Source organism: Chaetura pelagica, unplaced genomic scaffold (genome assembly GCF_000747805.2).
Source record: "Chaetura pelagica isolate M959 unplaced genomic scaffold, ChaPel_1.0 scaffold135, whole genome shotgun sequence".
NCBI classification, from domain to species: Eukaryota; Metazoa; Chordata; class Aves; order Apodiformes; family Apodidae; genus Chaetura; species Chaetura pelagica.
The window spans coordinates 4,106,715-4,131,975 of record NW_009953649.1 but is presented as its reverse complement, the minus strand read 5'-3'; the positions used below and the strand labels follow the sequence as shown (position 1 = coordinate 4,131,975).

Genomic DNA, 25,261 nt, shown 5'->3' with positions numbered 1-25,261 from the left:
AAGGTAATTTGTCTTTTGTCTTGCAGAGTTTTTTTTCATTCATTATTTAATTATATTTTTTGGGGGTTGAAAAACTTTCCGTTTTGATAGAAGAAAACCTCAATGGACTAACATGAAAATGGCTGTGCTTTTTCTTTGTTTCGACTACATATGCCGTAAATAATTGAATGGAAGAAAAGGTGACATTCTGGGTTATGCTTGCATACTTGGAATATTACTAATTGCTCTGTTTCCACATTAACCAATTGCTGTTTATTCTTTAAACTTCCTATTCCCATCCCATCAGACCTAAGTTTTTTTCCAGGTTTTCAGAGAGGCAGAGAATGCTTTCACTGGAGCAGCTCTAAAGACTTCATCCTGCAGCTGTAGCAGTGCTTTTGGTTCTTCTGCTTAGGAGTCTGACAATGTGCCGTTCTGTCTGTTTCAATGCTCTGAAAGTGTTCATAATGATTACAGTGCTGTGTCACCCATTGCTTTTTGCTGCAAAGATTGATTGAGCCAAGGAAGGCACAACATTTGACATACTGGGAGAGCCAGAAGGCATGAGGTCAGCTCCAGTTCTAGTATATTTTATGAAGAATATAGCAAAAGTGAGAAGAAAATAGTGTAATTTTGGCAAGATGGAAAAAGATCACAAGTTCAAGTCCACATAATGAGGATCGAGAAAAGTTGCTTAGAATCAAAACTGCTAGAGCAAGAAATAATTTGAGAGATCTAAAATAAATTCTTAAGCAAGAGGAATTTTCTTCACTGGTAACTTTCCCAGGGAAGTGTTCTCCATAGATGTAAGCATGTAAGGAATTTATATGCTGTTAAGTTCAGGCTTGAAAGTTTCGCTTCCATGGCACTGTCTCTGCTAGAGCACAGAAAAACCATTGTTGCTTTCATTGTTTTGTTTGTGACCAAAAATGCTATTTTAAAATCTAGGTTTTTTCCACTACAGAAGCAGACATTTTTTCTTCTCTTTCTTCATGACTGCAAGGTTGGTTAATATCTTTCCTCTCTGGTAAACAGGTGGTCCAGTGAATATAGGCTTTTCTTACTTTCTGAACAGCTGCTGAAGTAAAAAAAATGTAATAAGTACCATGAAGAAAAAAAACAACAACAAGGGGCGGGGGGGAGGTGGCTGATCATGTGAAGACTTTATACTAAGTGGGGACAAAAAGGCAACAACCGCTGTGTACCTTTTTTTCCCAGCAAAAAGGAACTCTGTCTGCAAGCATAGGTAACAACAGACTGATGAAACAAATTCCAAATTCATAGAATATACGTGAAGACTTTTTTTTAATGAGGTTTACCATTCTATGCTATGCAATCAGTATCTTGGGGAATATGTTATCTGCTTGGAAAAAAGTAGTGTGTTGCTCATTAATGAGTTGGGTTTTCATGATGGAAAACATGAAGTTATACAAGATGTATTTCTTTTTTTAAATGAATAGATGCAGAATGCTTTTATCGCTCATAAAAATGTGTGTTTTGCTTTATTTCTCTAGTAAATGTCTTTTTAGGGCAAGTTTGCAAGCACTTCCAAGGCTTTTGTAAAATAAAGCAGTCTTGCAATGAGTTAATGTTCTTCAAAGAAAATCTGTGGCAGATACCCTTACACAGTTATGCTGATTTGATAAAAGGTCTTCAAAGGTGTTTCAGTTTTCATTTCTGTTGTGATACTTGTATCACCCCAGTCAATCTGGAATTTTTTTTCCTCCCTAAATATGTGTGTAGTTTATCATGAATAAAGCTGCCTTTTTTTAGCTGGCCAGACAAATAAAGTCAGGCTGCTGTTTACCTTTTCAATTCGTACTTATTGCTACAGCCACTTTTTTCCTTATTGCTTCCACTGAAGCAAGAAGCATTCATTGAATCTCTCACGTCAGTATCTTTATAGACAGTCCAAATGTTTTGCAAGATCTTCAACTCTTACTAAAGCTTCCAGCATGTCCCTTGTCAGTGACTGATCATTTTAAATGACCTGCCTAGTTTAGAATGGTTAAGTCCTTCCAACTTCCTGCAAAATTGTTAGGTTTTGGCTCTGGTAGCAGGTAAAGGATGATGAAAATACATGATGTTGGATAAAAAATGGCAGATTGCAGCTTTGCACAAATGTAACTTCTACTGAATCCAGTTTCTGGGCATAGTGTACCCTATATTCATACATTCAAGATGCCAACAAAAGAGGCTGGAAAGGGAATGGTAGATTCTCCCGTGCTGGACAGTCTCAGTTTGGCAGGGTGCTGAGCTATCTCATTATAAACTATAGCATTACCTAAAAAGGTTTTACCATATGATCCTTGAGGTCTCTTCCAACTTGGTGTTCTATGATTCTATTATTTTCTGTCCCCTTTCAATGAAGCTCAGTATTCCCTTTACTTCTTTAAAGTGTTCTAATTCCAGCTGCTCTCTTAATCCTCATTTGAACTCCTGCAACTTCTATTCCTGAGGCCTGGAATCTATACAATCTATGCAATCTATAGTTGTAACATAGGATATCATAGGATACCTCATGAGTTGAGGCATTCTATGATACTGAACCTCTGCCACTAGATGCAGGTTTTCTGCATGCTGCAGTTTAGCTTGGCTCCTACATTGTTCACAGACCCTCAGTCATTGAACTGTAGTGGACTCTTATTCATTCATCAGTGGTATGTTATTTTTCTTGTCAGTGATTAATTTGAAAATTACTTCCAGTAGCAACTTGGTTGATACCTATAAGTAAACAATTTGTAGCTGTTGTTTTTTTTAAGATTAAACTTATCTGAAAGGTTTTTTTTGTTTGTTTTTTTCTTAGATCTTAAGCTTTATATCTTTTCCTTTTTCTAAAATGTGTTGTGAAGCCTGGGGTAAAGATCACCCCAGAACTTTGTTGTCCTATCATGTAGCTTATTCTGCTATGAATTGCTGGAATGCCAGAGACAAGGTATAATTTATCATAGCCTATCTTTGGTCTTCATCTTTATTCTGGTCTGTCAGTATTGTAAATTGTAGGTTACTGCCATGTCTCTATATCCCAGAGCTACATGCATAATTTATATCCCTTTGCATCTAGTTAAGCATTGCAAGTTTTTGTCACAACTATTCCTCCCCAAATTCTTCTGAAGTGCCCTCTTGCCATTGTGGCATCCCTAAGCCTGACTTGCCTCTGCCTTTGCAGACAGTGCACGTGAGGAATGCTCATGTGATAGCTTATGACACCCAGCAAGTCACTGAAATACATTTGTAAATTCAACATTTCTTTTGCCCTTCTCAGCTCCTCTCTTTCTCCAAATGGTTCTTTTAATTAAAAGAGCTTGTCTAATTCTAGAAGTCAAAAAATGCTCTGCAACCTACAACCTAGGTATTTGACTCTTCTTTTGGTGACCTAGGCTTTTGTTGCCTTTCCTTGCCTCCCATTGTTCTTTGGTTATCATTGGTGGTGTTTTTTCTCTTATGCAACCACTTTTTAGCAAGTTGCCTTGTGCTTTTGGGCAATACTCGATCATTTGCCAACATCCTCTTCACCAGACTCTTCTGGTATTTGTAGTCTAGCATGTATGGACTAATATGGGCTAACAAGATTGAAAAAAACTTGAAAAAAATAATAAATATGTGGAATTGTTGGGCAAAAGCTCTGTTTTTAATCCAAACAACTCCCTGTTTCTTTTACATCTGGGAAAAATGTGCCTGCCTTTCTCCGCAACAACGTGGATCTGTTCTAATGATTCATTTAGTATTAATTGCTTGCAATATATTTTCCTATATTGGGTGCTATGGGAAAATACTGTGCCCAGAGGCATAGTAAAAGAACTTTTGCACCAAAACAGTGCATTTACTTTGACAGTCATCTAGCCTGCGAAAAGCAGAAAGGTTCCTCCCCCCATTTTTTGCATGTTCCCCTCTCACCCTCTTCCCCCAACTTGGCAATTCCAAGCTTAATCAGTTATAATGAATTTAAAGACAGCGTATCACTATTGAATTCTGACAAAAATGGTGTTGCTTTCATCTTTGCTTGATTGTGTATAGTTTATTCATAGACAACACTTGAATTTTAATCTCAAAAAATACTGTCATAAACCTTTTATAAGGGTTTCATATAGGAGTGAATAGGAGGCCAGTTGGCTTAGTTTCTGTGTATACCCTGTCTCTTCCCCTTTTTTGTTCTCTGGTTTGTGCATTATATCAAGTTTCCCCTGCTTAGTTCTTTGCCTGCAGATAAAACAAGATTGTTACATAGAGGAGGAGTCCTCTGAGACTGGCTTTGTTTGTTTGTAATTACTGAAGTAACTTCCCTAGTGAATGGAAGCTACCCATGACTTTTTTCAGCAAGGTCCCTGCCAAATGGCAGCAGGACCTGCTGGTGGGGATGTCTTTGGTTTTTCTTTTTAACTTTCTGACTGTCTGGGTCTTGCTCAGTCTCAAACTGAAGACCCAGGAAAGGTAGCATAGTCTTTTATTGATAGACCACCTGGTTTGCAGAAATTATATGTTGTGGAGCCACCAGCTGATTCAATTTGTGTTGTCAAAGAGGGCTGAGGCATGTCTGGGATGTGGAGTTCTCTCCAGTGTCTGGCAGACTTAGCAGGGACTGGGGATTTAAATATAAGCATTTTACTGAAATATTAATATAATCTCCTGTGACTACATCCTGAGGTTGTGTGTGCACCCATTTTGGCTTTGCTTATTCAGTGGCACATTTTACTAACCTGAATAGGATTACCATGGTTGATGGATTGTATGGAATTTAGACATGTAAACTTGAAATTTGTGAGAAACAGTTCATGATAAGTTTGGCTCTTTTTCAGACATGTTCATTGACCATTTTTAGCCTTTCAAAAGCTGTCTAAGACAGCCTTTTAGGACTTTGGTGTTAACACAGAAAAATGGATGTGCAGATCTGCAGAACTACTCGCCACATGTTACTCAGTAGACCTTGGTTTTTGCTAGGGAATAGGAAGAGAGGAGACAGCCTGGAGGTAGAGTGATAGGTGATGGCAAGTGACCCAGGAATAAAGCACTGTTCTTTTTCTTTCTACGTGAAATGGTCCCCAATTCCCTGTATCAGTTTCCAGTAGAGAAGAATAATCTTTTATTTCCTCCTTTACCTCCAAAAGTAACAAACCAGCAGTAAGCTGCCATTGCATTGTGGATATCATAATACATGGAAGTCAGGAAGAGTTTCCTGTCTTCTGATCAAGCTTTATTTGTCATGAGAAGTGATTAAGGTTTACTTCACTTAGGGAAAAGTGGGCTTTCTTCTACCTCGTACCTACTTCAATAAATCATCAGTTGACTGGACTTACTGCTTGAGTTTGTACCTCAGAAGCACTGTATGTTGAATGACATGAATAAGAGAAAACAAACAAACAAACTGTAACTTTTCTTTCCTTCTGCAGAGTTGACTCCTGAGGAGAAAGCCATGAGGGTTGCCAAAGCTATGCGTAAGCAGTCATCAGAGGTAAAAGAGAAGTGGGAGAACCTAAATGCCAGTGCCAGTATCTGGCAGAAGCAAGTAGACAAAGCATTAGAAAAACTGAAAGACTTGCAGTGTGCCATGGATGACCTCGACGCTGACTTGAAGGAGGCTGAAAACGTGAGGAATGCCTGGAAGCCAGTGGGAGACTTGCTCATAGATTCATTACCAGACCACATTGAGAAAACTACAGTAAGTGTGGAACTCCTGGGAAATACTAACTTGTGTGAGAGTCAGACCCCACCATTCTTCTACCCCTAGACATGTTAGAAATGTATACACTGTGTACTTAAATTTTTACGTACGGTTTAAAGTTCTCTTTAAAGACTAGATCTGAGATTTCAAAGGAAGTCCAATACTTTGCCACATTCATTGCGTCAACTGTGATTGTATAACCACATGTGATCAGCAAGCTACAGATGTGTACAGAATATAATGTTCAGGAAATGAAAAAAACATGGTGTTCTAGGATTTAAATATTTTCCTCCTAAAAGTACTATCTAATCCATAGTTAGGCCATGGGTGTGTTTGGAGCTTTACCTAGGCACTGGAGAATGAGTGAGCTGAGTCAATTATTATCCCAGCAGTTGACAGTAGTCACCCCTCCTTTTTGTAGTGGTGAACTGTCAGCTCTGTTGGGCTATCATGTATAGCTTTCTTCTTAGAAAAACATTTAGAGCTCTTTCGGTCACGCAGGAATATAGACATAGTTTCAACTTCTGTTCCTTAACTTCCAGAAACTTCACGTACCTGTTATCTATTTTAGCTTGTGTGAGTGAGTATTTATGTGTCCTTTTACTTTAGCCTGGCTTCTCTTCAGGGTTATTTCGAAGTGAAGAACACACACTTATGTATAATATTCTCATGGGCACATCAGCTCTTGCAGCCAGGGTCCCAGGGCATCCATGCAGGGCTCAGCACCCCAAGGCATGGCTGCTCATAAAGGGTAGTAGTCATCCCTTGCTTAGCTGCATAGGTTGGAGTAATGCAGAGCTTCCCAAAGAAGGAATACCTTCTAATAGCTCACATTGTCCAGGAAACCTGACTGGAAACAGCACAGTGCTTGGGGTAGTGTCTGGATATCAGGGATTCCAGGAGAACATGTAAGTATGCACAAGTAGATAGAGGAAATTGCTGTTTCAGGCAAATGTAGCGTTTATCACTGATCTTCTGTTTCACAAACACAACTCATTAGTTTTCAAACTCAAGAATTAATATGGCAAAACATTAGAGAAACCTGGGGTCATGTACCTGGCCATCCAGGTCTTCAGACAGGACACTGGTGTTAGAAGAATGAAGAGCCCTGGTCTGCAACCAAATTATTTATACGCAACGTGTGCAATCACCTGAAATTAACACAGGCTGCCTTAGTTCACTTGTATCAATAAAATAATTCTCATTCTTCAAATTTTGTTGTTACTTTCAGGTTTAATGGAACCAAAATCTTAAGAACAAAGGCAGTCAAGGCTGATTTATGTCCAGACTACTGTTGATTTGAGAAGACTAATGCCTTTCCTTCCCCCACCCCTACATTTTAATATAGATACTAAAGCAAGCATGAAGATGCTGATGCTGAATAGGTGTTTTTGTCTAATGTTAAGAAGCAATTTGTCATGTCTTGATGGCTTTTTCTGTAAAGAAAAGTGTAAAGTAGAATCTTTTAGATTTTCATTGCTGTGGGAAAACTGAAACAGCTGCCGAAGTAAGAGGGACCTGCTGCCTGTCCAGAAAACAAATGCTTCCTTCTTGCCAGTAGGTGCCTTCTGTTCCTGGGTGTAATGAGAGACATTTTGAAGGGAGGTAAATAATTGAATTGTCCAAAGCAAGTATTTTTTTTCCCCAGTTATTTTTAGCTTGTTTCGTGATGTCTTATCAGGCCATTTATATGATTGCACAATTAACTGCTCGCAGCAAGAGAGACAGTTGATACATCTTCTCAACTGTAGTTAAAACTTGCATCAATTTTGTCTTAATACTGTTCTATTTGATTCAACAGCCTTTTTCTTTTTTCAATCTTTGTAATAGTTTTACTCTACTGTTCTAATTAGGTAAACCACAGTACTCCTTTTCCTTAGAAGATACATTCCTTCATGCTTTACTGATTCAATAATAGTTCTTAAGTTGAATTTTTGTCAGCTGCTTAATACTGGAAAACTGTAGTTACTGAACACATTTTTTTCTTATGAGCATTAGACAGGTTATATATTGTTAAAAGCTCCTGATAGAGCATTGCATATTTCTTTTTTGAAATAAAAGCTCTAAAGTCAAATTACACCACTAAAACCCTTATGGAAATAGATTTAGGGGTGCAGCTTGGATATGGGCATTTGGGTAAATTTCATACTGTTTTTCTCTAATGATGGATATAAAGGATTTACTGAAAATATTGACGTGAATGGACTTGTCATTACTGGAGAACTCACAGTTGCTTACAGTTGTTAAAGTTAAGCCTCCCCATTGAGCCAGTCATCACCACGTTGAGTTTACATTGGCTTTTGTGCTACTCAGATGTCCATTAAAAAAAGATATATGCTTCTTACTCTTCTAGGCTTTTAGAGAAGAAATTGCTCCCATCAACCTGAAAGTCAAAACAGTGAATGATTTGTCCAGTCAGCTGTCTCCACTTGATCTTTACCCATCACTAAAGATGTCTCGTCAATTGGATGATCTTAATATGCGTTGGAAACTTTTACAGGTATTCTTCTGAATGTGTGCAGTAGGTGGTGGGGGGGAGAGGAATGCTTCTCACTCCTTTTTGTTCTCTTCAAAGACGCATTATTGCCATTTGTTCATTATTTCTGTCTTTAAGGTATTACTTTAGTAGTACCAAAGCAAGCAAGAGAGCTGTCTTTCCTTATGTGGCTTGACCAAAAACTCCTGTCAAGCTGTCTCAGCGGTTTACTCATTCAGGAGTAATCTGCATTAATCTCTGGAGACTAGTGGGAACTACTGCTGCATGCTTTTTTTATGTCTTATAGCAGTATTTTTACTACATGAATCATTGTTACTGAAAACTGGTGTACTTATTTCTGTTGTGTTTCCAGTTTCTTGTGAAAGCTGTTTTGTTTTGGTTTTGAATGTTCAGTTTCTGCAGGGAATTTCAGTTAAAGTGACTGAAGTATTAGTAGTGCTATAACAAGGTGTGAGCAATAGCAGGTTTAGTGTTATACAACAGAAGAGGGTATGCTGTGAGAGAGATTAATACTGCTTAGTTATTGTTATTGTACTTAAATGGTCTGAGAAATGTAAATCAATGTGACTGATTACAGTTCAAGCTCATGCACATTTTCACAGTAAATAGTTTAATAAAGTTTCTTACATCAGTTAAAGTTCATTTATCTTTTTTTTTTTTTGCACTTTCTCACTCTAATTTTCCTCTAGGAAATGCTTATTTGGATTCAGCTACTATTTATTTCTTGACCTGGTTTCTATTGGTGATATTGAATGTCTGAAAGAACTGAGGGAAGGATGGAGGATGTCACCCCTGGGGGTAGTGGGACTGACTTTTCAAATCCTGGACATCAGCTTCTGGGCTAGTAGCTTTGACTTAGTTTTGTCCCTCAGGAGCAACTATTAATGAGTCATATTGGTCCTTCCCTTTCCTAATGTAATTTGGTAGTAGGTTGTTTTTTTGTTTTATTTTCTGCACTCCTCTCAAATTGAGAGAACTAAGCAGCCAAACTTCAGACTGCTGCTGGGTGTGCTAATGCAGTTTCAGTTAATAAACCAGTCGAATCATGTCAGCCAGTGAAGCAGTATCTTCCAAAATGGTTCCATACTGGAAAGACAGCTGAGAGATCAATACAGTCAGTCAGACCTGCTGACTATGGAAATATGGATAAGGGAAAGGTTGTGAGGTCAGAAACTTCAGCTGTCAACTATGGTCATCATGAAATGACTATTGTTCGTTATTCGTCTGCAGTACTCATGAGAACACTGCAGGTATCCAAGTAATTTATTTCAGAAAGGAACAAAGATAATAAGGAACACTTCAAGAATTGTCAAAGCCTCCCCGGAAGTATCCAGGGCCTCATCCAGTGGGAGGTGTCCCTGCCCATGCAGGGGGCTTGGAACTAGGTGATCTTTAAGTTCCCTTCCAGCCCAAATAATTCTGTAATTCTATGACTTTTATAAATCAAAACAGTATCCTTCAGTAGCTGGGTGTCAAATAAGTGCTATGACACATAGACAACTGAAATTCAGTGAACTAAAAATGAATGTAAACAATTGGGTTTATTGTCATGGACCTGGTGTTACAGAGAAAATGCAATGTGAATTTTGTGTATGTGTGTTTACGTGTAGGTGTCTGTAGAGGATCGCCTTAAACAGTTACAGGAGGCACACCGAGATTTTGGACCTGCATCACAGCACTTTCTTTCCAGTAAGTTATTTGAATTGATAGATGCATGTGAGATACAACTGCTTTCTCAAACACTGACTGCTCTTTGCTCCATTTTTACCTGTGGCTTGAGGAACAGGAAATTACTGTTCTGTGTTATCTACCTCCTTGTTTTTATAGGGATGTTTCATCTTCAGCTTCCCCTCAGGATCACTGCAATATTTTACTGAGTTATGGTTGTGCCTGTGGTTCCTTCATTCTTTGTCCTCTGTTTGCTCCAAAGTCAGAGCTGTGGCTGATCTAGAATCTTTAGGTGTTGGTAATGAATGTCATACATTCCTGGAAATTCTAATAAAGGAGTGGGGAAAGCAAACCTGCATCACTTCATCTTGAGACCCGTACTTGCATCTTTTCTATTTAGTGATCATTTTATCCATGTAATTGTACAATCTCCTCTGTAATAAGAGAGCAAAAGATTGTTCCCAGATAAACAGAGTATGATTTTTTCTGTAATAATTAACAATTTAATTTATTTTGTTGTTTAGTCAATGTCTGTGTCAGTGCAGAGTACCTGTAGTCTGTAATAGCACATAAATCGTACCTAAGCAAATTGTGGCCAATTTTTCTTCAGTTAGCTGACATAATTAGTGTAGTAATACCAGAGCCATCATGGGTGCCAAATTGCAATACTAAAGAATATTTAGTTATCTACATCTGAGTATTTAGCCTTTGCTATGCTTTTTCTTTGCCAGGTGACTACCTACCCAGTTATTGCAAATGTTCTTTTATTTTTTAAATAGTTATATGGAATTTTCTCTATGTTTTCCAGTGAATAATGTGGTTTATTTGGTTCCTGTAGCTTCCCAAATATTCTTCCTAATCTTCCTTAATCTGTCTTTTCAATATATGAATGGTTGTTAAATTATAAGCCATGAAATTTTGTGAGGTCCATGAAGAGGTCACAATTATTAAACTGTTCAGGGAACAGCCAGCTGTGAGCAGGGCAAGACCTGCCTCTCTCTCTGCAGCAACACCAGCCTGTGAGGCTTACAAAACTGCTGAGTCTTTGATGCAGCCTTAGAGGTCTTAGGGGAAGAGGAGAGAGTTACTTTCAAATTGATTTTTTTTTTTGCAAAGAAGGATGAGCTCTAAAGAAGCCTGTGCTTGTAGAAAATTACATTAATTGAGACTTTAATTACTAAGAGATCCAATGTGGATCAAAGCTATGTCTTATTTTACCAGGTTTTTAAACAAGGGTGTTAGCACCTAAGAGTAGGCAGTCTGTTTTGGAAGTGTCAGCAAGTGTACATTACAAATTCATCCCTTTGTGATGCTCAGTTATTTCTACCTGTTCTTTCAATCTCTGCTTCTACAGTGAATCTAGTGAATTGAGTTTATTCTGTGATAAAACCCTAATTAACCAGGCACTAGTCTGGGAATTTCTGGCAGTATGTATATGTACCTATGGTTCTTCAGTAAATTGCTGCTTTGAAGTTGTGCACCAGCAGTCCTGTTGGCCTAAATGTTTTTTCCTGTTTTATCTCCTGGTGTCTTTACATAAGCAGAGTTGTAATGTCATGTATGATTTCATGCCTTTTGCAACTCAGTGTGCAGGAGGCTTCTTGATGTTATGGATGATATCTGTTGATGTGTCATACTTGCATAAATTCTGCACAGATTGCTCTGTTCAGCAGCGAGTGCAAAGGCAATTTTTAATGCCTTTCTGTGGGTCACAGAGTGTTAATCAATATTAATTTGAGTTGGAAGTAGGAGCTAAGAGTTGCAACTAATAAAAATAAGATTTATATTTCTCTGTTTTGTTCTGTTGTGGAGCATTAATTAGAGTAGTGGAAGCATTTATTTTCAAAGCTTGAACTGATAATAATTCTATGGAGGTAGGAAAACCAGTGTCTCCATTTCACCTGGATGGATAGCATTCTTGCTCAGAATTTATTATCTTTCTTTGAAGTAGAATCACCACATTAGGGTTGTGTTTTTTTCCCAGCATTAAATAGATGCCTAGTATCATCTTGATAGATTGTTGTCATTTTCTCCAGCTGTTTTTCTAATTACTAGAAGCTGTCTGGGAAAATTTGTTTCCATTTAATTTATTATAGCTGCTTTAATTGTAAAATAAATAAAATAAAGACAGTTGGATTTTTTTGGCAGATGCTTTCTAATAATTACCTTCTCTTTATTTCCTCAGCCTCAGTACAGTTTCCATGGCAGAGATCTGTTTCACATAACAAAGTGCCCTATTATATCAAGTAAGTTTGCCTTGATTTTTTTTTTCCTTAAGAATAACAAAGGGGCTTATCACCATAAGGTAGTGGAAAAACATAGGTACTAAGTAGTAACTAGAGAATTTATCAAATACTTAGTATTATGCTGCATGTGCTGTATCTTTTCATGTTTATTGCTTTGCATATTATATAATTTAGAAATATGTCAAAATAAGTCATTGACAAACCCTAACTAAAAACCCCACTCAGATAGGAAGCAGCAAAGATGCTCCAGGGAAATGTAGTATCAACATTCAAATTAGACTTGTTCTTATGTGTGTGTCTCATCCAGAGTATTACCTGTAAAGGGAAAACAGCTGAATACATAATGTATTTGAAAATACAAAGCTTATAACCTATAGCAGAACAGTGGTAACAAATATCTATAGAATCCATTCATCATTTTTGTGCAAAATTAATTCAGAAATAGATGTGTTTATTGTCTTTCTGTCATTTTCTTCACTTTATTGAAATTTTTATAATGCTTGATATTAATATAAATGTACAATTAGTGTAAATATTGGAAAAAATAGTTCAAATACCTTGATTACTGAGCAGAATGGTCAAGCTATTTATTTTAAAACTAATAAGAAATCTTAGTTATGGAGATTTTGATGTGTTATACTCAGAGCAATCCATAACTTGGGTTTTCTCATTCCATCATCATTTAGAATCATAGAACCATAGAATCATTAAGGTTGGAAGGGACCTCAAAGATCATCAAGTTCCAACCCCCCTGCCATGAGCAGGGATCCCTACCACTAGACCAGGCTGCTCAAAACTCCATCCAACCTGCCCCTAAAAAACTCCAGGGATGAGGCATCAACAACCTCCCTGGGCAACCCATTCCAGTTCCTCACCACCCTTATAGGGAAGAGTTTCTTCCCAGTATCTAACCTAAATCTCCCCTCTCTCAGTTTAAAACCATTAGCCCATGTCCTATCACTATTTATTTATGTACTGTTTGCCAATACTTTAAAGGTTAAATATTGCACCTTTGAGGGAAGGATAACTTTTTTGTCAGGGTAGATGATTGTTTAAGGTACAGTGTATAGTAAGCCAGACTCAAAGTAGTTAATTTTAGGCTGAAGGAAATCTGTGAGTCCATGGAGAGCTCATGGGTACGTTCAGAGTTGGAGGATAGAGATAGAATGGTCCTAGCACCACATCAAATGGAACAGGCTAAGATCTTCTGATCTGTGCTAAGCAAAGCAAATATTTTTAACTTGAATTTTTTCATACATACATCCTTTTTTCCATAGTTCATAGTACCTTTTTTGGGCATCTCCCTTCAGTTTTCAAGAAATATTTTTTTATCGTGACTAGTTCAGAAGAAAGTAAGTCTATCCAGTGTGTGGACTAGGTGCAATCCTGTAAGTACAGAACTTGATGGCAAAGTACTCACTGATACTGTGGGCTGAGAAACAAAACCCCAGGATCTCAGAAATTGTTTTAATGGCCTTGCACAGAAGGTTTGATAAAGGTTCAGAAGTGTTAGCAAGTTCTTTGAGGGCTGAGGTCTGTGTAGAAGCAGAGACCACTGGTTTAGTTTGAGACTGGCTTTAATGGAGTCAACAGAAAATAACTACTGCATCTCAAAGAAGACTTTTCTGGTTATCTTTCCCTACTTTCAACATCACATATGCTGCTGAAGCAATGTCTTGATTCTTCTGTCTTGTAAGAGGAGAATAGTGTTACATGTAATCAGTAGGATTTTTATTATTTTTTTAATCTTGAGGAGGAACACTGAATTTCAATAGCTCCATGGTCTGACAAGCAGGCTGACCTTGGCAGTTCCCTTTATTTCTTTTTGCTTACTGATCTAAAATTCAATTTTAGCAGGAACAGCTAGATAAAAAACAGAGTCATGGAAAATAAAGCAGGAAAGAGATTATTTGGAATTTGATTTGTTTTGGTATGGTCAAGCTGGAAAGTCGTCTTATCTTCAAAGGTTATTTTAAATCTGCATCTACTCCCTAATTTGAGATATAGTTTAAAAAAGAGAGGAAAACAATGTTGACAAAAAAACTTAGTTGATTGGAGTGATTAAATGAGCTTTTGAAATACAATTCAGGAGTAGAGTCACCTGGATTTAATGGTGGTTTTTTATGCACACAGAAATTCTGGGAAAGAGACAAAGATTAAGTTAATTTTCTTTTTTGTTTAATTGTATTAACCTTGTTGAATGATGTGCCTTTGATGTACAACACATCATGAGTAGAAGGAGCAGTATTGAACTTGAATGGTCATTCAAGAACAATGATATTTTCTGGTTTTGCAGCAAGACTTGTATATTCAGGTTGAGGTGCCAGTTTTTCATTTTATGGGTTAAGGAAGAAAAACAGCAGAAGGAGGAAAATAAAAGTATAATTCAATGATTGGTGGCTGAAAAATGAAAATTTAAAAAAAAATATTTTTGAAAGGGAAATAAATGCTAATTGAAATGAGACTAATTCTGGATAAGAACATACATTCTTCTTAGAAAAGCATAAATTCATACCTTTACTTCATTTCATCAGTTGTTTTTTGTGAGTGTTCTTGAAAGTAAAATGTATTCAAAAGTGACTTAGCTGTGGATGATAGTACAGTTGTACATCTGTTAAGAGGAGTATTTTAAAAAACAAGTGCACTCTTTGTAGTTTTATTGCATACAGAGAATTGAGTTTAAAAAAATATGGGGAACTGCAGCTGAGAAGGCAGGAGGAAGCACTTTAGGTAACAATGAATTTGTAAGGAGACTGTAGAAATGATGCAAAGCATCTGTATTTTCAGATGAGCAGCATTTATTCTGTTTGTTTCCTGATGCCAGAAGTAACTAGCACTTACATGCATAGAGATGAGTGGCTCAGAGAAAGATGTCCTTAGTGTGCTAGCACACCATGATAGCTTTGGACTGCTTACTAGTAGTTGGGATGTCAGCCCTTTCCAGCGTCTGTAATGGGAGCATATGAAAGATTAAAAAGCCACTGTACACACTCCTCTGCTCCCTAAGTTCAGAGAAATGCAGTCTGGGTTTCAGGCAGTTTGGAAAGGTGTGACTGTTCTGCTTGGCTATAATTCATTGTTTATCAAGGTGTATGTGCTCTGAGTTATGGCAGATACTTGGCTGAACTGAACCTACACACATGATTTAGCTTTCTGCTCTTGAATTGTCTTACTATATAAAACAAATTTGCCAAATGGCTTTACCTCTGTTGATAGGATTTTTAGTCCTTTTTGCCTACTGTCAGATTTGTTTTCTTAATGGCAATTGATAGAATTTTCTGTATTTCTGTAGTCTGTGTCTTCTCTGTTGTGGTAGAATTCAATAAATGAAAACCTGAATCTGTAAAATCTCAATGCTGTTGAAAAAAAAAAATGAACTTCATCTTTCATACTTTATAAAAGATAATTGAACTCATGAGCAGTACGGAGTGGGATACAACATATCAGACCCCAGCATTCACTTACGCATTTCTGGTAATGAAAGTGTGAAATTCAGACAGAAAGATTTGGCAACAATGCCATTGAATACATATTTCATAGGTTTTTTTGCAAAATATTTGAGTTTTAATAAGGAGAGTGTTCTGCTTTTGTTCATTTGTAACTATCTAAATCACACAAATAAGGCATAATTTGCCTCTATAACAGAAATTTTAAAAAATAAAGTCTATATTTACATACCACTTCAATAAAAATATTTTAAAGAGACAGGGATACAGGAGACATCGTATGATTGTTAAACACCTTTAAGAAATACACAAGGAACTGGAAGGAATGTGCAGAAATTATAATTACCCTGGCATTTCTCACTGCTGTTCTTTTAACTATGATTTCAGTGTTCTTCGGCTGTGTACCTTTCAGTGCTATAAATTATTAGGTATTTGTACTGTGCAGAAGAAACAAAAGGGTAATACAGAAAGGGTCACAGTGAGTTTAATGATGCCCTCATGGAAGGCATTACATAGGGAGAGCAATTTCTTGGTGCAGTCATTAAACTGATCAATATCAAAATCCAGAGTCACCCTGGTTGCTTCTCTGTAACCCTGCGAAGTGGGTGGCATCGCTAAGTTCTTAGAAATCCCATTTTATCACCTCTTACATCATGTTCAACTTTATGGAGGATGGAATAAAATGCTTTCTGCTTCTCAATCTTTTTCAAGACTCTTCATGAGATCTTTCCTGATGTTTGATATATGCCTGCATGGGGGAAAGGGGGAGAACTAATGGAACTGGGAAACATTTATTTTTTTTTCTTATTCCTAGTTATATCCATAATCCCATTCTTAGAAGTATTAAGTATTTCTCTTAGAAGCACAAATAAAATACAATTTGCAGAAAGAGATAATACAGGTTTCATTTTTTCAGTTTCTTTAATTACCAGTTCTTGTGCTGGTCTTTGTTTTCTATTGAAGTGCAATAGTACAGCTTCTCTGCAGGGATTTCAAAATATCTACATATAAATTGCTCCATCAACCTCTAGTATACAGTACCCATGCAATTAATTGTGTCCATTCTTTCTCACCACACAAAAAAAAGGGTTTAAGAAAAAAGAAGAAAAAGAAAATATACAGTATCTATTATACCTTTTGAAATTTGTCAAGGGCAGCAAAGTCAAGGTTCTGAGTGCTGTTGATTCACTAGAGATCAGTAAAGATCCTGATTTCAGTTAATGTTTTATGCAAATGACTACAGGAACAGAAAGCTGCTTAGCATAATGCCAGGTTACTGTTTCGGTGTCTGTTCTGGTGGTGTTTGCCAGTGATTATCAACACAGTCATCAGCCTTGTCCATGCTAAGGAATGATAAAAAAGCCCCACAAACATGTCTCTAGTTTTCTTTCTTGTAGGCTAAAAAATATTTGTTTGTTTTCCCCCACAATTCTATGGGGAGCTTCAAAGACCTGAAGATGTACAACTTACTCTGTTAATTTCAACAGGATTGTTCTCATATTTCTAGAGATGATGAGTTAAATGATGTGCTGTTGATCAGCTGTTTATTTACAACTGGGAAGTGTTTTTAATGCTGATTAGTTTGCCAATTATAGCTAGAAAGCTGCCAGTAAACATAATGGATAAGAAACAGATTGTAAGGGTAAATGTTTGTAATTTAAGCTCTAGAGCACTTCATTAGTATATAGTTTTTAAAATCTGGAATATTGTATGGTTATAATGTTTACTTTTAGTTAGTGAAATTTACACAAATATATTTAGACTTTTGAAATTACACAGTTTTTTCATATAATCTATTAATGGATGTGTGTTTTGCTGCATGGTTTATATTTGTCCGTAAGTTTTGGCAGAAGAGCCTTAGGAGACACTCACTTTAAATAACACAGTCTTTTGATACAGCAACAACAACAAAAATAACACAGAATTAATTCTTCTGTGGCTCAATCAGTGAAACACGTTTAATTCTTCCTTGACTGAACCACATGGGAAGATGTAACATCTTCACACCCTTTTGTGTTCCTGTCCTGTAGACCCTTTCACTTCTGTCATGGCAGTGGGGGCAAACTGGAACATAGAAGGTTCCACTTAAGCATCAGAAAAAACTTCTTTCCTGTGAGAGTGACAGAGCACTGGAAGAGGCTGCCCAGAGAGGTTCTGGAGTCTCCACTGGAAACATTCAAAACCCGCCTGGACACATTCCTGTGTGATGTGCTCTGCATCATCCTGCTCTGGCAGGGGGGTTGGACTAGATGATCTTTCGAGGTCCCTTCCAACCCCTAAGGATTCTGTGATTCAAAATTCTGTGATTCATAGCAAAAATCCCTTCTTATGCCACCCACCGTGTGGAACAAAAGCTCATAACTGCAGCTCCTGTAAACCTTGAAGAGTTCTTTTTACCCATTGTCATCTATGTGCAAGATGAATAATGAGCTCAAATGTTGTTCACTTTCACTCGAAGTAAATAGCACCTAACTCTACAAGCAGTTCCTCCTGAAGCTATTGGAGTACTTGTGAGAGAGGGTGTGCTCCTTGGTGCAAGTGTCACTGCAACCTGGGACAGAACTGCCACAGTAGTTGTAACAGAGAGTGAAGACTGGTTTGGTTATGTGCTTGTTATGAGTCTTTTCCAAATTCAGTAAGATGACTAATATTTATAACCTTCTCATGTATTTTCTCTAGTTATCATTTAAAAATATTATTTTTTTATTTAATTTCAAAATACTTCTAAATTTAGATTTCCATTGGCTTCACTGCAGGCTTAGTTTTCCATTACATTACAGAGTGTGTTCTATAGAGAAATACAGAAAATGTAATTTCTTCACATTCTTAGTTAATATCTGCTAGCAGGCCTGATTTGTGTGAAGGCTTCCTGTTGTCTATGGTGAAAATAATCTACTCAGTTTGACCTAATTGCCTCTTGGGACTGAAGTTATGGCTTCCAGAGGAATGAAGTTTGAGCTCTCCTTATGATGTAATAAAATCCCTTTGGCCAGAAGTCTTCAGAACATGACTGGAGAGCTTCTGTGAGTGAATTGCATTCTGCTTTAGTTGCTGCTTTAGTTATTTTAACAGCTCTGGTAATAAGCAATTCAGCAATTTCTGGTCATTTTCTCCAAGGACAGTATCTTTCACTTTTACATGTAGAATACATGTAAATAAAGTGTGTTGTCTTTTGTTTACCAGTTTCTTTGTTCTTGTAGGCCTGATGTCTTGTGTGTTATTTCTGCTTACTGAGCAAATTGTCAGAGGAGCAGGGCAGCATCCAAGTCTGCTTTTACTCACTGGACAGTGACTGTTAGGCATTGGTAGCTACTGCAGTGCAGACTTTTAAAGAGGCTGTTGTGTAATGAACTTGCATAAAAAGGAACTATGAGATCCCAGTCAGGAAGATCTCCCCCAGTTTCATCAAGTCTGTCTCATCTGTTACAGACATTCAGTACTGTAAAGTTTCTGAGCACAACTCTCAGTGCTTGATGTACTTGCATTAGTCTTGCATCAACAACAAAAAAACCCTACTGTAGCTACAGCAGAGAAAGATAGATCTTATTTCGAAGAGCTGCTTTACAAACCAAATCACCAGAAAGCACTTTGTCTTGCATGCCTCCTCTTTGGAGTGCCTGATAACATGATTGCCTTCTCTGACAGTTTTATTTGTAGCATAGGAAGGTTATCTGCACACCCATTTTTTTTCCTCCTGTGAAAATCAATTTGTGTGCACATAAAAATCCCTACATATTACGAAATTGTTATAAAACAAAATTTTATATTAAGAAATGTCTCTGTTGAGACTGATTTCTCCCCTCTCCCCTAGTTTTTTATAGCTCTTTACATTTACAGGTTTGGTTTGTTTTTTTTTTCCCTCAGCTCTGCCCAGTGTAGTCTGGCTTTGGTATCTTCTGTCTCAAAAATGAAGCCTATCTTCATGGAATACATTCAGTGGGACAAGCAGTACTGGCCATGGCAGTGGAGTTGCTGCCTCCTTTGACCTCACCAGACTGTTGAGTCAGTGGGCAATTCGCTCACTCTAAGCCCGTTCCTTGTCTCTGCTAGAACCATGTACAGGATTGCTCAGCCATTATGTGTGCTTTCTTGCTAGGTGTTTTGGGATGAGGCTGGCACCATCGCATTCACCTTGTGTCTTCCTTTTGCAGCCGTCAGGTGGTACTGACTTTTGGGTAATTATGGACAAACCTGGATGAAGGGATTCACTCTCACCTTTTTTCTCTCCCACCGGGTGATGTTCATGGGGACTCCCTTTCTCACGGAAACCTAGTGGCAAGTGCCTGCCACGTGTGGCAGTATGAAAGAACAGAGTAATAAGTTTTAAAAGCCCCTAAGTCTATACACAGCCTTGAAAAAATGTGTTTTTATTTCAAATTAAAATAGAAACATAAACAATTTTCTGGTAATTACGTTATTAGGTATCCGTTTAATGTTCTGTGCTTTTTTCTTTAAAGAGGAAATTTAGCTGTTCAGGTACTTACTACACTAAATGGAGAAACAAGATGATAGTGCAGGATACAGAGGTTTTTTGGTATCTTCTTCACTTGCTTCACTTTTTTCTGCTTTATGTCCAGCACATACAAAATATAAAAAATAAGATTTTTGCATGGCATGTTGTCATGATTAAAGTGTTCTTCAGTCTTTCAGATAAAACTGCTACTGAAACTACCTATTTAAGCATAGACTTTTCATAATGAAACTCTTGTTTGTTCTTAAATCTTGGTTTAAGGAAAAGGTTTGGTAATATCAGCTTTCATTAATTGCATTTGGGTTTATACGTTTCTTACAAGCTGGAATCTAAATTGCAATTAGACCTGCCTACATCCTCATTAGGCTTTTACAGATGCATACTGGAGTATATCAGTATATTTCTTGCTGGGGAGGGGAGAGCACAAGGATTTATTCAAGTATTTAACTTTTTAAAATTCACTTAAGGTCTCTGGACCTAGCAAAATTTAACAATTCATTGCCAGAAAAGAATTTCAAATCAACTTCTGCTATTGATCCATTGTTGTTTATGTAGAGCGGCATTTGCTGCTAATAAACCTTTCTACTTCTGCAGGGCTTCCCAGGTGAGATCCTTGCAGCACCCCCCAAACAGGAAATGGATTCCTTCATGGAAGCATATTTTTTATGGTCAGAAAATAGTGAACTGAGAAACAAAGGCTGCGATTCAGCAAAGTTCTTACAGTCATGGCTAATTTTAACATGATAGTTTCTAAGGCAGTAAACAGGCCTTGACTCAGGTAAACTGCTTGTTGTTTACATGTAGTGTTTGCCCTAATATTCCAGCATTTAAAAGAGTGCAATGTGTTTTTATACATATGTGCATACATACATACATATATTTAGAGTTTCTGTCACAGTATCCCCACCTACCTTTACTTTTAACATAGAAGGTTTGAAGGTTTTAGTCAAGTCTTTGCTCAGAAAATCCAAAGAGATCCTTTAACTTACAAAGTTGAAAGTAAGATCACCAGTCTTAGGGTTGTTTTGTTGTTTATTGTTGGGGCAGGCATTTCTTGGTCAGGGAAGCTGAGGTAAAGCAATTTCCTTAAAACAAGTTGTATTACACTGACTACATATTGGATCCTTTTTTCTAGGCAGTCACAATGGGTTTCATCAACATAATTCAATTTTAAATGGTCAATATGGTATTGATGGCATCCTGCTTAAGATGATAGTGCAGGTATTTGGCAGCTTCAGGACTAGTTTTGAGACTTTTAGATAGGTTGGTCAGAACGAACTACTATATTACATTTTCTGTACCTGTTTACTGAAGTATATGTTCTTCTTTCTAATATACTGTAAGGATCTTTTTATACCAGGGTTTTTGAGAATGCTGGACAGTCAATTGCCTTTACCTTGGCACAGCACCAGACCCTTCTTTGTTGTTGCTGGCTTCATGATGATTTATTGGTGTTCCCCTTCCAGGGAAATAATTGTCAAGCTACTTGTTTTTGAAATTACTTTTTTGGACAAGGATACACATAGTGCTGTTTTAAAAGTGTCTTTCTAGAAATTGCAAAAACACTCATTTAGATACTTGTATGCCTTAGCTTTGGAGTTCAGCATGTCAGCACCTTGACCACCTCAGTCAGAATTTGAAACGTTGTCCTTGATCCCCTCCCACCCAGGCAGGGAATGAGAGAGAGCATTGTTGTCGAACCTGAGTTAAATGGTGACGAACGTGAACGTAATTCATGTGGTATTGTCATCAAACTGAAACCAAATAAAAGCTTTAGTTCAGGAAAAATGTATTCAGATGCAAAGAAGTACTGCAGTGTTCTTCTGAATTATGGAGGGTTTGCTGTAGTATTTCAGTCAGCCAAGATGTAACAGAAGATGCAGTTTTGAATATACATTTAAGCCATATTCAGAGTTTTTCCCTCCTTCCAGTTGCCTAGTGTGGAATAATAACAATTTTATACCTACTGTATTAATAAGAAATACATATTTCTTATTATTCTGGGGGTTGGACTAGATGATCTTTCGAGGTCCCTTCCAACCCCTAGGATTCTGTGATTCTATGTGATTTTGTGTATAAACTTCGATGAAGAACACCTCACAAAGTTGTGATGGTGCCAGATATGCAAGACCCATGGCAGAGTCAAGCCTAACAGCAGAGAGAAGGTGACTCTGGAGACCTAGACCAGACACAGAACTAGAAAGGTCAGACTGATGTACAGAATGTAAAATGGGGATCATATCCCCTGTGCAGAGATCCAAAGCATGCACTCTCCAGTAGTGTATCTTGAAAGGTAATGTAAGGAAGGGCCCTCAGCGTTTACTTTGTTTGGAGTCAGCTTCCCCTTCGTGGTACCTGTCCTGTCTTTGTAGCTCCTTGGAGCAGGGATCTTCTACCCCTTTCTTTTTTCATCACTTGGCATAACAGACTTCAGTTTTCCTTGTTTTCTCAATAAGGGGGAAAACAACAACAAAAAAGATTATAAATTCTACTGCACTCACTGAGTTGCAGCCATTTATACCAATCGAAGATGCTACTTTTAAAGGCAAAGTTCCTTTTGAAATTATTTACAAGTAAGTACACCTATGTGTGAAAAAAAGGTGTGCGCACAAAAAGTTTTTAAACAGAAATACAGTTGAAATAAGTGTTATTCTCAGATTGTTATTGTTAGATTTGCTAACCTAGCGTAGTTTCATTTAATTATTAACTTTTAAAGAGCGTGCTATTGTCTTTTAAATACAGTTTCTCTAATTTTCATACAAAGCTAATTCGAATTTGTGAGACAAGAATGTGCAATCATTCTAAAAATTAGTATTCAGAAATACAAGTAAAATGTGACTTGTAGAAGGGAATTGGAGATTTTTAGTAGGCCTGAGATAATACACATTTTGACCCCCATGGCTGCATGTCATACCTTGGTGAATTTGAACAGCAGTGCTATCTGGTGGGTAAGGTGAGCACAACCCCTAAATGAAGGTACCTAGTAGTCAGGTGTCTGAAGATTGACCAGACTTTCCATTTAATGCATTAAAGGTAAGTTTAAAACTGTTGTATGTGTTCTGATACCTGTATTCAGATATGCAGTGAAGTCTAAAATAAAACCTCAATGCTTTTTACTTTTAAAGTTTTTTATAAATATTTTACTGTGCTGCAGTAACAGGAAGATTTACTTTTTTTCCTAATTAGTGTGCCTCCTAGCTTCAGAATCATAGTCCAACTGATACAGTTAGACTTAAAATAAAAAATAAATACTGTTAAATATAGTAGGCTATTGTTTAGCTTTGTGATTAAAAAATTAGTGAGCTGAGTGGTACGGATCATGTATTTTAATTAAAGATCTGAGGGATTTCTTGCCACTTAATCTCAGAAAATGAGATTATCTTTGGGTTTTTGTCCTTTGCGTTACGTGTGGGTGTATGTGTGTTGCCTGAAACTTTGTTTGCCTCATTCCTTTGTAGTCATGAGACACAGACAACCTGTTGGGATCATCCTAAAATGACTGAGCTGTTCCAGTCCTTAGGTGAGTGCATTCTTAAAATAAATCCTTATGTGGGTCCAGGACTAAAAGCCTGCATTTGTCTACTAACCACATCTGACCTGCCATGAACTGTGTATAACAGGGCATGTTCCACTTAGCAATGAGACACACTTTGCAAGAAACTTACTGCCTTGATCCATGTAATGTTTATTGTCTTTCAGTGAGTTTCATTCTGAACGATATGCTCTGACTGCTTTAATGCAGTATCTTGTTTATTTCTTTTAAATCCCTGAGGGATTGTCCAATGATGCAGGCTGTGTGTTTAAAGCAGGACCCTTGTCTGCAGGGAACTAATATTTCTAATAAATCAGAGTAGATATTCTGTCAGTAAGGGGTAGACCGTATTGTTGCACTACTTACTTCAACATGCCATGCTAACACCTACGTTTACTGTGCAAATCTCCCTTTCTAATGAGTGGATGAAAAAGTATAATGCTGTTAAGTGAGGAAAAAAATAAAGCTTATTGCTAGCAGCCTGTCCTTTTCAAAGCACTGCTTACAAAGTCCTGCTATAGAAATAATGACTTAAAATGCCTTTTTTCTCTGTTACTGTGACCTTTGCTGCTGTCTGTTTCTTACATGTTGTCTGATGGAGGTCTAAATTATTTAAGAAACATAGTGCATTTGAGCACTTCTCTGGAAACTGCTTAGTACTGCATAATGTATGTAAAACTCTGTTATATATCTACGTATTATGTGTGCCAAGATAGTGTCAGAATTTTTGGTGTGCCAATCTCTGCAGGCCCTGGACTGTCAGAGCCAGGAGACTTTCCCTGCAAGTGGATTGGACTGAAGTCCAAGCTTCTCAGTTTTATTTGTTCTGATATATCCTATTAACTCATCGCAAAGAAGAGATGGTTATCAGACTTTTTCCAAAATATGAAAATGTATATGGAAAGAAAAAATTTGAGCTCTCTTTTTAGGACTGCTCATGTTTCTGTTTCTGCTATTACAGCTGACTTGAACAATGTACGCTTCTCTGCCTACCGGACGGCCATCAAAATCCGGAGACTGCAGAAAGCTCTGTGCTGTGAGTTTGGCCTTCAAGACAAATTGTTTCTCAACAGTGCCTGGGGAAGGGAGGGTCACCTTAGGCCTAACAACATTGATGTTTAAAAATGGACTAGATACATCCCTGACAGATTGTCAACCAACAAAATGGCAGGAACAGTTCCCAGTAGTAGGTGTCATTATTGCAAATAAGTAAAATCAATTAATGAATAAAAAGTGGTGCAGCAGGTAAGTTGAAATGGTGTGCCTGCTTGGAATGCTTGGAGAAGTGATAGGGAAACAAATACTGAACTTCTTGACTGTTGTATACTGTTCTTGATGCAAACCAGGCTGAAATGATGTAAGCTACTATCTCTACCTTTGACATAAATTCAGATATTATATGATATTTTTAGGAGAGTTCTACTTCATTGTTTTGTGTTTGATGCTGCTAGATAACTTTGAAAAGATTCCTCCCTCACAGAGAAGATATCTTCCTGTGTGAATTCCAGTTAAAGTTGAGTTCAGTCTGAGGGGAAAGGGCACAAATCTGTATGATTGGTTATGGGTAGTTGGTATTGCATTTTAATCACAAAAACCTACTCTGATAAAACAATTATTAGCAATAATAGTAAGGGTATATATATTGGAGGTGTGCGGAAGGGTCTGAGTTAGATGGGAAATAAACATGCTTTTCACATGGATGTTGGTCCTTCTGCCCAGACCTGTGTTGGCATTTATCCCTATTCCTAAGCAATCTGATAATT

The 25,261-nt window shown here is 37.3% G+C and overlaps 1 protein-coding gene across 1 annotated transcript in view; it reads left to right on the top strand.

Moving 5' to 3' along the window:
• Positions 1-25,261, top strand: part of UTRN (utrophin) — a 346,073-nt gene that overhangs the window by 267,421 nt on the left and 53,391 nt on the right. Inside the window, exons 56-61 of the mRNA XM_010000014.1 lie at positions 5,367-5,635; positions 7,992-8,138; positions 9,746-9,824; positions 11,989-12,049; positions 23,425-23,486; positions 24,460-24,534. Coding sequence (XP_009998316.1) covers positions 5,367-5,635; positions 7,992-8,138; positions 9,746-9,824; positions 11,989-12,049; positions 23,425-23,486; positions 24,460-24,534 — 693 coding nt within the window. The remainder of the gene's footprint in view (positions 1-5,366; positions 5,636-7,991; positions 8,139-9,745; positions 9,825-11,988; positions 12,050-23,424; positions 23,487-24,459; positions 24,535-25,261) is intronic.